General features: G+C 37.9%; 1 protein-coding gene across 2 annotated transcripts; it reads right to left on the bottom strand.

The window, feature by feature from the left end:
• Positions 1-203: 203 nt before the first annotated feature.
• Positions 204-9077, bottom strand: LOC137992033 (protein C1orf43 homolog). Of its 2 annotated transcripts, XM_068837091.1 has the most exons (8): positions 8758-9039; positions 7073-7174; positions 6823-6946; positions 6501-6560; positions 5393-5559; positions 4011-4069; positions 2197-2313; positions 1042-1180 (listed from the first exon to the last, which is right to left on the bottom strand). In XM_068837091.1, exons 1-7 carry the CDS (start codon positions 8845-8847, stop codon positions 2220-2222), a joined length of 696 nt encoding a protein of 231 aa, XP_068693192.1. In that variant the 5' UTR covers positions 8848-9039; the 3' UTR covers positions 1042-1180; positions 2197-2219. The 2 variants fall into 2 exon arrangements, with proteins under 2 accessions (XP_068693191.1, XP_068693192.1); XM_068837090.1 differs by lacking the exon at positions 2197-2313 and having other exon boundaries at positions 204-1180; positions 8758-9077.
• Between the last annotated feature and the right edge of the window lie 5092 nt (positions 9078-14169).

Here is a 14169-nt window from a genome sequence, read left to right as displayed (position 1 = left end):
GAGTTGCTCAAGGTACATGTATAACCAAGAGCCACTGTAGTATCTTGACTGCTTCCTGAACTTAGTTCTTCATAAGCTGACAAAATAAAAATGCATGGAAGTAATATTGTAAACCAGGACCCAATAATAATATAATTATTATTGTTTGTTTTGTGCCACTGCCAATGGATTTTTGTTGCAAACAAATAAAAAGACAAAGAGCATACTCATACTCAAAATATTTAATTCCTTGATTGTAAATAAAGTCATATTTTCTATTTTACCCAGGTTTTTCTTGTCAGGAACAGGTGGACATCAGTACCTTGGGTTAATAAATAAAGTGCCCAGGGACTTGAGGAATTATTACAACGATTCATGGAACTACAAGGTTCCTTTTTTGGTTCAAGATAGTACTGGTAATTTGTCATACTAAGGACTTTCTTATGTTGAGGTTCCACTTTAATATCATACACCTTATTCCAAAGTGGCCGCCATTTTAAATATTCTTTTGTTTTTATTCAAATTAGCCCTTGATGCCTCATTCTTAATCTTAAAATTCAAAAGAATATTTTATCTTGAACGAGGCAACAAGGGCCAATTTGTATCCGCATAAACCAGTGGCCATTTTGGAATAAGGTGTATTACCATTTTGTGAAGATTGTAATATTCACTTTCATATGCAAGGTGCAAAGGTTCAAGGCCTGACAGTAACTATACTAGTACCTTTGTGCAAAAGTACTGTAGGTACAGTTTTGAATGGAGATTGATGAAACACTATACAGACTTAAGTCAATTTGACTAGAGGATCCAAGTTTCTTTGTCACTGTTCCATAAAGATGTCTTTAGGACGACACAAGTAAAGTTGTGAAGATATCTTTTCCTCAAATGTATTTGTTTCAGCTAAAACAATACAATTTAAGTCCATGTTTCTTGAACAAAACTTGAAACTGACACATTTGAAACATTGTGATGTAGACAATGCCATGCTCAAGCAAGATGACTGTTCAAAAGCATTTCCAGATTTTACAAGCTTATTGCTCCACTTGCAGTCATTGTGTTAGTTGCTGCAGCCTCCGCATCTTGTGTTGTGATTTCCGCGCTAGCTGGCTCCATCTTGCTGCTTGATGGGGGTTTTCGGATGGGCTTATTACTGTTGCCTGCTACTATCAGACTTCCTGGGACATTTACATAAAGTCGTACCCTACAAAATAACATTCATATGATTAAAAGGCGATCTTTTTGTTATCAACTGACAAAATACAAAATGGCAGCTATGAAATAACTTTTTATCTCTGTTTTAGTTGCTCCCATTTTACCCCCTTTTCTATTGACATACTACATTATTCTGCATAGTAAAGCATATTACCACCAAGATAAGGACGTTACAAGCCACTTTTCTATTAGCCTGTTTAGCAAGAGGGAAAGAGAGCGACAGTAAGTGCTGAAATGTAGGGAGCTTGGGAGAGCAGAGAGGGGAGCTACCCACCTCTCCTCAATCCCCTTCCATTTCAGCACTGGCTCTGCCTCCTTCTTTCCCCTCCCTTTTTGGTGCTTGCTACATGGACTAAAAGGCTAATCATTCTTCTTTAAGACTAATGCATTGGCATTGCAGCTTGTTCTTTTGATTGTAAGAATAATGCAATCAAACAAGTTTTTCGTTAATTCAAGTTTTTAAATGGGTAGCAGTTGGAGAAATCTTAGTCACAAATTGTAGTCTGACTAATACACTGGGAATGTTATTCAACATTCAGTTTTAACTATAGTTTTAACATTTCTAGTTTTTAGGTCAAGGTTAAGTCTTTTATTACATTTGAAGTACTGTAAATATTTACTATTAAGAGTATTCCAAACTAAGTTTAGAGGAAAGTTAAGAAAAATTAATATTACCATAAAAAAATCCAAACTTGTGTTTGCACTTTAACCCCACCAACACACCTAACCCTAACCCCTACATTTTGCTTTTCCAGTACATAAGTAACAACACTCCAACTGATTTTTTATCTTGTCCATGAAGAAGAGTGGGCAGATGTAATAGTCATTTTTTTATCATAACTTGTGGGAAAACAAGTCATACATGGGGAAAAAAGGTCTTTTCCCTTTGCCTTGTGAAAGTAATTTAATAGTGGTTAGTGCTCAGCACTGTTGTGTGCACTGAAATGCTTAAGTGAAACAGAAGAATGTCAACAAAGAAGTGAACTACTAACAAGAAGACAATACCAACAAATTGAGAGAGAGAGAGTTCAGACAAGTGTTGGACTTCCTTTCTTGTAAGAATGAGGAACACAGGGAGCTACAACTGTGTCTAAAGTGGGGAGAGGAAGCTCATCTTTCACCCTACAGCATGAGAAAATCAAGACACATGTAATTTATTTCAAGTAGTTAGATGCAAGTGCACTAACACTGAATTTTAAGCATGCATGTTTTTTCAATGGTAACCAGAGGGAGCAGAGGAGTCATATTTGACCATTTTTCCAGTTAAATTCATCATACAATTGCAGCACGATTTGAATCATCTTACGTGATTAAACTACATACAAATCCTATCCGTGAAACGAAAGCCACATACAGTAATGACTACGGGGTTGTCACTAGTGATGTCTAACAGACACTAACAGTATATGTAGTGCCTGGTACGGAAAGCTTTGCTTTCTGGGGTTCATTGCCTGAAGGGCAATGAAAATTGATGCCGATAGGATTTCAACCGCAACACGATCGTTTGTGTTCAGTTTGATCACGTACGGTGATTCAAATCAACAAGATCGATTCGCACTGCAATTATACGGTGAATTTATGTGGAAAAACAGTCAAATAGGACTCCTCTGCTCCCTTTGTGGTAACTGGTAAATGTAGCTATATTTCTCCTCTGCTTTGAATTAATTAATTTTAATCAATAATAATTATTATTTTAACAGTGATTATTTATTAGTCAACTTTTGAAACACTGAAGCAAAGGTTGGGAGAAACATCAAAATATTATCACTTGAATGAATTTTGCTGGGAATAACTTTATTTGGAAATCAGAAATGTTATCTTGGGAAATAGTTTTTAAGATCTGTTTAAACAACAACTTACAATAACACAGAACTTGCCACGTACTGTTAAACTTTTTGAGTTATTTAACGCATTGGTTTTTGTTCACTCAAATTTAAATCAAAGATGTTGAAGGGCTGAAAACTACTAAATTTTAGTCGCAACAGGCTTCGTAATTGACTCTGGTGATTATGTTTATTTTCAGTTATTTCACCAAATCACTAGCAAATTTCAACCCATTGATTCACAGGGGTTCCCCATTGACGAGTAAAATAGTCTGGCGTTAGGCAGAGTAAAGTACTAAGTCTGGCCGGTTTGGGAATCAAAGGGTTAATTAAGCTCTGAACAAATTAAACTGACATTATTTAAACAGTTTAGATAATAATATTCATAATTAATATCAGTAATTGATTTTGTTTGCTTTGGCACAAGTTTTTGCATGCAACCTCTGTTTTTTCACACTCAGGACTGGACAAAATAACTGAAATACCAAAACAGCTTGTGATGCAAGTACTCCTTCCAGAATCCTTCTAGAGTATCAAGATGTGTAAGACCCCTCTAAAAATGTCATTGCCAAAAGTGCAGGGCTTTAATCCATTGACAATCTCAAACACCCTTGGACACTCCCAGATGAGTAAAATCATCTGGCATTAGAAAGAGGAAAACCTGTCAAGTCTCACTCCTAGGGGTCAATTGGATAGTAATATTTTGAGTGGCTGTATCCTTGTATCACGTTACCCATAACCTCCTGCTTTGTAAGGTATTTGGTCCATCAGAGCACTTGTTATTTAAGTATCCCAAATGAAAGTTGGAGAAAAGAGAGGAAAGAAAGTTGGAATCTAGTCAAAACTTAACCCATTGACTCCCAGGGGTTTCCCCATTGAAGAGTAAAATACTCTGGCGTTAGACAGAGTAAAATACTAAGTCTGGCCGCTTTAGGCCGATTTGGATGTCAAAGGGTTAAGGCTACAGTAATGAACAAAACCATCATAAAACTAAACCTGTCTTTGAGCTGTTCCACAAGGTAAGCAAACTTTCTGTACTGCAAAGCACCAAATTCCTATCAGAATTAAAAAAAATTAGTTTTTCTAATCACTGGATATTAACTATTAAACGCCATCAGATCGCAATGTCAGCATAACACTTTTATTTGCCTGATTAATTAACCCATTCACTCCTCTGTTGCCCCAGGATGCCCCCCATTGACATTAGTAAAATGGTCTGCAGTTAGACAATGAAATCTGTTGAGTCCCACTCCCAGGAGTTAATGGATTAAACACTGTGACCTTACTAAGTACAGCTGGCTATTTATGTGTAAGTGCAACAGACATTCACCCCTAAATCGGCCATACTTAGTATTTTACTCTGGCTAAGGGACCGTTCATTTTTTATGAGAAAGGGGGGGCTGGTGGGATTTGGGGGGGGGGGGGGGGCACTAAAAAAAAAAATGGCTTGAAAGGGGGGGCCAGCCGAAAAAAAATGAAGGAAAAGGGGGGGTTGGACGAAAAAATTAGATTAAAAATAGGATAAGAGATTTTACAAATTCTTGCGAATGAATACTCTCAGAACTGGACAAGCCGAAGTGGGAGGCAGGAATGAATCAGGTCAACTAAACAGCAGTGATGAAAGCAGTGAGGGAGAGGAAACTGATGATGACTACATGAGTGATGCCCCTGACTCTGAAGACGTCTCAAATGATGTCGTTCTTGCTTTTATCACCTCAGATGAGGAATACGCAGACAAGCGGCCAGCTACAACACGCTCAGGACGAGCTGTAACAAGAAGAGCAGAAATTGACTTTTCATTCTTTTGAGTGATTTGTTAAAAGCAGCTTTCTAGCTTTCAGGTTTCTTTCAATAAATTATGTGAAATGTAACAAAACGAAATTTTAATGCTGCAGTAACTTTTAACACCACATGTATTTTTTATTCAAAGGGCGGGGGGGCCTTCCAAAAAATTACTCTGATGATGGGGGGGGGGCACAGGAGAAAAAAATCGGAAATCGGGAGGGGGGGGGGTCATACAATTTTCAAATTACACTTCTCCAAATTCCACCAGCCCCCCTACCCCATAAAAAATGAACGGTCCCTAATGACAGATGATTTTACTTGTGGTGAATGAGATATTTTGGCCACTATATTTATAGTGGCCAAAACATCTCATTCACCATTTGCCGATTTAGGGGTGAATGGGTTACCTAATGTTGCCAGAATCTTTAAGTTTATACTTTTCAAATGTCAGTTTTGTGTTTCTGAGGATTGTCTGCAGTGCTTAAAATAATCTGCAGACATTCAGTAGTCAAAGAAATTCTAAGATCAAGTCATGCATGCCATTAGCCCACATCTTACATACAGCCAGTCTGATCTAACATTCTTTCAGGTACCTTTGTCTCAAATCTGGCATGTTCATACATGTCAGAGACTTCATTAACTGTGTCATCTCCACCCCTTATCACATTGTAAGGTGCCTTTTGAAGTGACTTGAGATGTTCTCTTACAGATTGCTTCTTCTTGCGACTGTACTTGAAGTCAATTGTACAGAGGAGATCATCTGCATGAACAAATGAAAATAAAAAACGCTAACAAGCAAATGTTCACTACACGTCTGATAATTTAGTTTGCATGGAACACAACATCATTATACGCCGATAATCATCCTCCTTGCATTCCTGAAACTGGATTTCAAGAGCAAGGCTCCATGTTGGGCCAAAAGCATACATAAGTTAAATTTGGCAGCTGCTATTTGGTCCAGGTATGATACTGGATCTCAGTTCCACAGCCAGATGTAAGTATTGGTACTTGGGAATCAATTCTGATGAAGGAGGAAAACTGGAGAATCAGGGGGAAATTCTTGAATCAGGCTGAAATTGACTGAAACTCAGTCCACATAATTATGATTGCAGAGGTGGGAGACATCATTGGCTGACATGACATCTAAGCAGACACCCCAAAATGTACCACAAAGAGTATTCCTGGATGGTCACCATCCAGGTATCAGCTCCAACCATTGGGAAAAAACTTCATTAATTAAACTGATCAGGTTTTTTCCTTTGGGAAAGCCATATTCTTGATGGAATGATGATCTACACACTCACTTAGACACAATACATTACAATAATTAGGGGAAACTGCTTGAAAAAAAACTAAAAGGCATCTAATAGCCAATCCCTGCTTGAAGCCAGTGGAACATGCAACTTCTGTCAGTCGGTTTTTGGTGCTAAGATGGTACAACAGAGAGAGCTCTGGTCTCCCACCATCAATGTTCCCAATAGCATTGATTAGGACCAATTCAGCTCAGTTCTACTGTAAGAGGTTTTTCTCATGGTACTTTGTATTTTCCCTTTCCTTTAAACCCACATTTGATTTTATTTCAAGCATCCTCCATAATGCACTTTACTGCAAAGTTCACTGTTGATTATTTTATGTAGATTAATTGTTAAGTATTAATCCTTGACGCCCAAACCGGCCACACTTAGTGCTGTCTCTACTCACCTAGTTCAGTCATTTTGTCCATGGCTTTCATTCTGTACTTGTAGCTTCTTGTATATTGATCTAAAGAAAATTAGAAACATTCATGATCATTGAGTTGGGAAATACGTCCAACCAATAAAATAATCAGCCAATAATTGGTTGAGGGCTTGAATGACATCATTAACACAGTAAACTAAAAATATTGACATGCAACACAGTTAGTGATACTATTTTAAAGCATACAAAGTTCTTCGTTATTAAATTGTAACACTAACAAAAAAATTAATCAACGTTATTTATAAAAACATTATTTGTATATACAAAAGAGAATCAATAAAAATACCTGATGGTGACTCAAAGTTTGCTGTACCATCAAATGGTTTGTTGAACTGTTCCGACAACATTCTTGGCTCCATCCTAAGTTGCGAGATCCTCTGCAATCGAGCAGCAATCTCTCTCCCTAAACTCTGATAACAAAATATACAAAAGCAATATTAGATATCCAAATCAACTAGTTATAACAAAACTGAGGTTTTGTCACAACTAGTTTTCATGGTAAAATGACAAAACAATACCGTGAAGATTATGTTTACCTTGGGTGTATCAAAACCAACAGGTGAATGAGGTCCTCGCTTTGACAGCAATAACATCCTAAGTATTTGACGCTTCACAAGTATGACGATAACAAGTACAAACTGCAAAAACAAAATGTGATTCATTAATATTAATAATTAAACTTGAACCATTCTTCATTTCACAAAGACAGACATGGCCTCTTTTGAAACACTTTTAACAAAAACAGTCTATTTCATAGTTCAATGTCTGCCCTCAGTGATGACTTTAGTAATTCCCTCCTATTATAAGACAAGATGCGTCAAAAACTGCAAAAACAAAATGTGATTCATTAATATTAATAATTAAACTTGAACCATTCTTCATTTCACAAAGACAGACATGGCCTCTTTTGAAACACTTTTAACAAAAACAGTCTATTTCATAGTTCAATGTCTGCCCTCAGTGATGACTTTAGTAATTCCCTCCTATTATAAGACAAGATGCGTCAAAAATTATAAGTTAACAAGGCTGTAAGCTTTGTATGGAGATGCACAAATATGGTGGCCGAAGCTAACGAAAACATATGTCATCAAGTTTTGCTATAAAAAGCCCGTAGCCACCTGCTGAGGGCTCATAAACATCTACATGAGTACTTATTGTCATACAAGGGCTGTTCAGTTTGCACAGTATAATTTACTTTTTTAACCTATGTGACAGTATTCTTGGCTGCAGAAGGGACTCCACACCGGGGGAAGTCAATTTCATAGCTATTTTTGACCAAATCCATGATTATCGAGAACTGTTTTGCTCGGTAGTGTAATTTGTGTCAGTCGTCGTTTTCATCCAAATTATAGATCGTCGCTCCATCAACAAAGCAAAATAATCGTACCAACTTTGATTTCACCAAAAATACTGAAACGCCGCCCCATAACAAGTTAAACCATTTCACACAAGAGAAGGTATAAATACCATTATTCGATTATCCAAACAAAAAATTGTTTATCCTTAATTAACGCAAATTTTGATTGCAAAACCAGACCACCAAACTTTTATTTTGGATGGCGTAGCTACATAATTTCACGGTGTGAACATACGTGAGTTCACGATGTGACTTCATTAATTTTCATGGTCTTCGATTTCACACCGCGAACTTTTTCACTGAGCATAGTCAAAAAGTTTGGAACAAGAGTGAACATCCCGTGAAATTTCAATTTCACGGAGTGAAATATTAAACTCACGGGCCGTGGCAGTGAAATAAATTTCACGGTTCACCATGAAATCTATAAGCCCCCTTTTCGCGTGAAAGGTCACATATGCAGATATGTATTCAAACTTGTCCTTAGACTCTTTTGTGCTAACAAGAGATGCTATGAAAGTGCTGCTAACTTTGCATGTATTGCTTGTGTTTATGCTTGTGTCATGTGTAATGCAGCCCTCGCAACAACATGATTTACACCAGTCTCAGACAGAGTAGTAACCAGCAACCTTGCCAATATAATTCATATGCTAAGTGGTTAAGTAAACAATTAATATTTGCAAAATGGTCTGTTAAACCATGTGCAAGAATAAAATAGAAAAAAAAAAATGACCGTGTTACTATAACAAGCGAGTAACTTCCCTTGTATGTTTTTACCCTGGGGTTTTTACCCTTGGAGTACGTCGTCGTTTTCACAAAAATATGGTTGAAGTTACAAGTAAGAACAACTGTAATATTTTCACTTACTGATATGGTGAAGATAATGGTCATGACCAGCCCAACTCCACCTAATTCCTTCAGTAGTTTTGCATCTGTGCTGCTTACAGAATCCGCCATCTTGATTTACTAAAAGGATGGAGTTGCACGATTCAGGAGGCAAAAACTACGTTTCAAATACAAATCGCTAGTTTCTACAACATATTTTTACACTTGAATCCCTAATGTTTTGTAAAGTTACATCCCCGGTAAGGAAAATGGTCAAATGTTGTCCTAGCACGATAGGCGCCTGAGAACTACAACAGGGTTTCAATCCAACGGATTCAGCCCAGATCATCGTCGGTTTTCTTAGAATCGAGGCGGCTGCCCGGAGTGAAAAGAGCGGGAAAAACACCTGTCTCAACTACAACCGAGCAAAGAGGGGAAAGATGGCCGCCGTAAGTAATGTTGTTTATTCAGTCTTCTTCTCCTATTTTTCGCTGTCAGTTCTACTTTCTTAATACACCAGACTGATTTTTATCCTCAAAACTACCAGCAGGGTGTTTTCGGAGACCTTTTTGAAGTGCTCAAAAGGCTAACAAACGAAACATATGACGAAATACAAGAATATCAGACAATGAATTCTAGCTACGCTTCTGTTAGAAATGAAGATATATAAAAGTCATGACACTTTGAAAATCATTTCATCTTACACAGGTGTACATCAAGGCTACTAAAATGTACATGTCGAGATACCATCAGTACATGTCTATCACGATGACGGCTATGGGTGATAGCTTAAGTTAAGAGCACCCAATTTCTCTGTCTGCTTTTTTTAGCGCTAACCACTTAGTCTTTATGAGATACCCGTAGTGGCCTATGGCACTTAGGGGGTATTTAGATGAGACCGGGACGAACTCAGATCGGCATGAGTTCGTATCGGCCTCCATACCGTTTCTTTTGATGCGTTTACATGAGACCGACCTGACAATGAACTCAGGCTGGTCTGACTTCGTCCCGGTTGTTGGACCGAGACGAGAAATTCTCATTCCAGTCTGAGTTCGTACGGGTGTCATGTAAATGACAACAAATCTCAGACTGGGTCCTGAAATTTCAAGCCTGTATAATTTCTTGGGGAAAGGCTTTAAGGACAAAATAAAGGATATTCTATTGAAAAGAGCCTTGAAGCCTTTTTCATAGGAAAACTACTTATGCTATTACCTTATTATGAATAATATTATTTATTTGACATGTTGTACACCGATAACTTGTAGGGAAAGGCTTTGAGGACAAAATAAAGGATATTTCTATTGAAAAGATACTCAAAGCCTTTTCCACAAGTAAATCTACTCATATTGCAATGATAGTAACCCAAGATACTTAAATAATTACAATAAATGGCTGCAGCCTCAAAGAGGCGTTTGCACGCAGCCAATCTTTGTGTCAGTGTCAGTTATTTGGGGAAGGGGCAGATATGTCCCGAAATACAGGTAATCAGATGAATGACGATTGTGATAACGGTGACGAAGTGTCCCTATGCTCTTCTCCCAACTTCAACATCACTCACATCTGGGAATAAAGACAAGTAAAGAGAACAACTGCATTTCCCCTTACCAAAAGAAATTGGTACTAGCAAATGCTCGCACTAAAAGGGACACTTTGTGTGGGATATGAAAATTGGTGGTGCATCTAATTGCGTGCATTTCTGGACATAAGTGAATTAAGACATTTTATTATATCTCTCAGATAGTACACGCGCTGTAATTGGCTAAATTAGCGGGCCGTATTCTACAGTACGGCCCGCTGTACAGCTCGCTAAATTTAAAATTTCGACAAAACATTTCGTACCGGTGCATTTTTGTTCCCAGAGCTGCGATCCTCTTGGAATGCTATCGGTGATGCTTACTGATACAGTGATATTTTTGCGCGGTTTAAAACTACCCGGAGAAAGTATATCTCAGTAAGTACTCTTGACGACCAAAAAGAAAATTGGGGGTAACCACGCATTTTTGAGAGATAATTAAGCTTCCATTTGATAAAGAACGCCATACATTCCTTTGTATTATAAAGCTTTTTACAAATATTATTCATGAATTATCTTTGAAAAATGCGTGGTTACCCCCAATTTTCTTTTTGGATTTCAATAACACTTGTTGAGATCTACAGTTCCTGCACAATCGTAAACCAGGGCCAAAATACCTTTGAATTAGTAGGCACCGTCCTTAACTAATTTTGGCATGTTTGATGATTGAATTCTCGTCCCGTTTGTACGTAGCCATCCATTTCAAATTAAGGAGATCTACGGGAGGACAGAGCTTACTAACCTGTGCCGGGGCATAAGGGCTAGTTACCCGACTATTTGGAGCATGGTCTTAAAGGAAACTTTGCTGCAATTTTAACAAACAATTACAGCTACGCAACATTGTTAGTGATGTTTACAACATGAGCGGTAAAGTTTTGGATAGCTGGAAATAAAGAGGCAGTGCAAAATGAAAAGTAATAATTAAGTGAAATATGTTTGGTGTTGTATTTGTCGCATTCATCTTCTTTCAAAGTTCAATGTGTTCATACAAGAACATGCGCTTGTATACTTTGTTACAACCACTAGTGGTTGTATATAATTCATTTAATTATTGTATTAATTCATCAACCGCAGCTTTTCCTTGCCACCCTTCCCGTGCTTTCAGACAGTTGAACTTTATCACTATTTGCAGAACGACGCACGTTACCTGAATAGTGCGTGTCTGTCACCCTTGTGAATTATTAATGAATTTTACAATAACAGAGACCTTTTGCAACGAGTTTTTCAAATACCGCAAACCTCGGGAAATCACGTGATCGTGTCCTTGCCGTAACGTTTGCAGTCTGCTGTTCGAGTTTCAACTTGAAGACCGTTTTTTCAGTAAGTGATTTACGACAGCGTTTTATGACCAGAGATCAATCAGGCCTCCCGTTTGACCATAGCAGTCATGTTGTTACTTCTGTTTGCTATCTATTGGGAACAATTTTGATGAACAAATATAAGTTTCGGGAGAATTTTAGCTGTTTGCTTTCAGAGTAGTTGTAGCAATGAAAAATCCAAGATGGTGGCGCTGATGTGCATAACAGGAACGGCTTGCTAAAGTTCAAAATCGAGCTAACCTCTGACGACAAACCACGGTTTGCGTTATATCCCGAAAGCCTCGATGTTAAAGGTCTCTAATGTATACAATATAAAGTTGAGGCAAAGCCTTGCAACTCATGTTGTATGACTTATTAAAAATTATAAACACGCACTATTCAGGTCACGTGCATCGTTCTGCAAATAGTGATATTTAGTTCAAATAAAAAATAAATAAATGTTAGTATGTAAGCGTTAATGTACACTACGTATTTTTGGTGATTCGAGACATTTTGACGGGGAAAACCAAAAGAAGCGTTTATGTACGAAGAGAAGTCTGTATCAGATATTGATTAATGCAACATTTCTTTCATCACGAATTACTGAGTGTTACTTTGTTGATTTTGCCAAGGCTAAAAACAGAGCTCCCGTGTTATTTATTCTTACCATAAGTTAACTTTGCTTGAGCCTACGATCCAATCGAAAACAAGTTCCTGGTCAGTGGTCAACTTAAAAAAACAGCTGATCTTGAGCTCACGACAAGGTCACATGATACTGGTCAGTAGATACCTTGTTTTGACAGGTGTCAATTAGCCATAACGAAAGACGTTTCTGCCAAAAAATGCGGGTTGCATCAGCTTCACATTGGCATACATGTACGGGTGGTCGTGCGGTGACCTACACCATATTTTCTTACCAAAGCTTGCTCCGAGCTCTGCTGTAACAAATGCATAAGTGATTATTTGAAAAATTTGCATTTTCTTTAAAACAATTTATCTGTCACCTAGGCAAAGCAGGCAACTTTGAGACAACCGCAAACGCGGTGATTGCATTATAATCACCTCAAGCGTAATCAATCAGCGCAGAGAATTTTCAATAATCACCTATGTAATGATGATAATAATGATTGTCGAATGAGTCTTCTTTAAATTTATAGTTCGTCTGCACACATTCATAAATTGTCACAGCAGGTACCCTTTGCATGATAGGTAACCAACGGTAAGATCTCAACACAGGCTGCTGCACACTCTTTCCAACATGGAACAAGTTTCTTAATTCTGCAACTCAGACCTTCGTACTGCAAAAACTGAGCGCAACTTCCTGTGGTTGGCAGAAAAAGAGTCAAAACAATATCAATATGTGCAAAATTGCAGCCGCATGTTTTGTCAGTTCATCCTCGCCCTACGAGATTAGACAGTTTTTATAGTTATATTTAAGTGCATCACACTACCTAACCAAATTATGCTTAGATAATTCACTTGGTGGCAAGTGGAAGGGTGGTTGCCATGCTAAACCAAATTTCATTCCTTATTGTTTTTCCGGTTGAACCAAGCTGTCGGACTATACGAACTCAGAAAAAGAGGTAACTAAAATACTTCGCTGTATCTAGTGGGTAGTATTGTAAAAAAGCGATACACAAAAATTAGCGAATATAGCTCGCGTACTATCTGAGTGGGACAACGCCAGTCACTGACTGACAAATGACATTGCAGGAGACACCTTAACGAGGCTCGAAGAGGCTTTCAGCTTAGAGCGCTCGCGTAAGCCACACCCGCATTTCTAAAGCTGCTCGCCTCAGTTCATGATTGAAAATGAGTCACCGAAAATTAAAAAATAACGTTAATTTTCGCTCACCTTCCTGCTAATTGTTATACAGATGGAATATAAACATACATTCTCTAATCATGGGAACTACGAAAGACTTCCCAAACACTTAATTCTGCTTGTGTTAGCCTGTAGCCCCACTCGCACGCAGACTCCAATAGGCGGGTAACGCATGCGTAAATGCTCATTTTGTACACCCCTCCTTTTTTCTGATTTTGCGACTTCACTTGTTTATCTCTCTGCTTCCGGACGGTTAATTTTTATTTTTTTCATGTTAACTTAAATCCGTTCTAAATGTTTGTCTTTGAAATTTAAAAAAAATTCTGTAGGTGGAAAAAAAAAGACGTTTTTCAAAAGAGAACTGATTTTTCTGAAAAACTGGCCTACAGGTAAAAAGTCGGAACTCTCACACGTAAATGCTAAGGTTAATTTGACGATCTTTTCACGAAAATTCATCATTGCGTCTTCGAGAAAATTTCAAGTTTTTAATGCAAGGACAGCGAAATTAACTCGTGGAGGGCGAAGGTTATTCTCACTGTTAGTTACTATAGTGACAGGTATGACAAAATAGATCCATTCACAGGGTACATGTTATGAAGGGTAAGGCAAATATGTTCAATACGTGGTTTCTCAATAAACCAGTGTGAACCACCTTAAACTTATGCCATTTGGACTTCCTTGGCCATATAATGGGTGATTGTGTACTGTAGAGGCAGAGAAAAGTAACTTAATGGGAGTTACTTGGCAGAAGCAGCCAC

The sequence above is a fragment of the Montipora foliosa genome, chromosome 2 (genome assembly GCF_036669935.1).
Source record: "Montipora foliosa isolate CH-2021 chromosome 2, ASM3666993v2, whole genome shotgun sequence".
NCBI lineage: Eukaryota > Metazoa > Cnidaria > Anthozoa > Scleractinia > Acroporidae > Montipora > Montipora foliosa.
This window is presented reverse-complemented; position numbering and strand designations above follow the sequence as displayed.

Excerpts from the sequence above, each read along its gene's own strand:
- LOC137992033 (XM_068837090.1), bottom strand. The coding sequence starts at position 8,847 with ATGGCGGATTCTGTAAGCAGCACAGATGCAAAACTACTGAAGGAATTA. Across the intron at positions 6,947-7,072 it reads TTGGTTTTGATACACCCAAG|AGTTTAGGGAGAGAGATTGC; the intron begins GTAAACATAATC and ends TTTTGTTATCAG. Across the intron at positions 1,181-4,010 it reads GTGGAACAGCTCAAAGACAG|GGTACGACTTTATGTAAATG; the intron begins GTTTAGTTTTAT and ends GTTATTTTGTAG.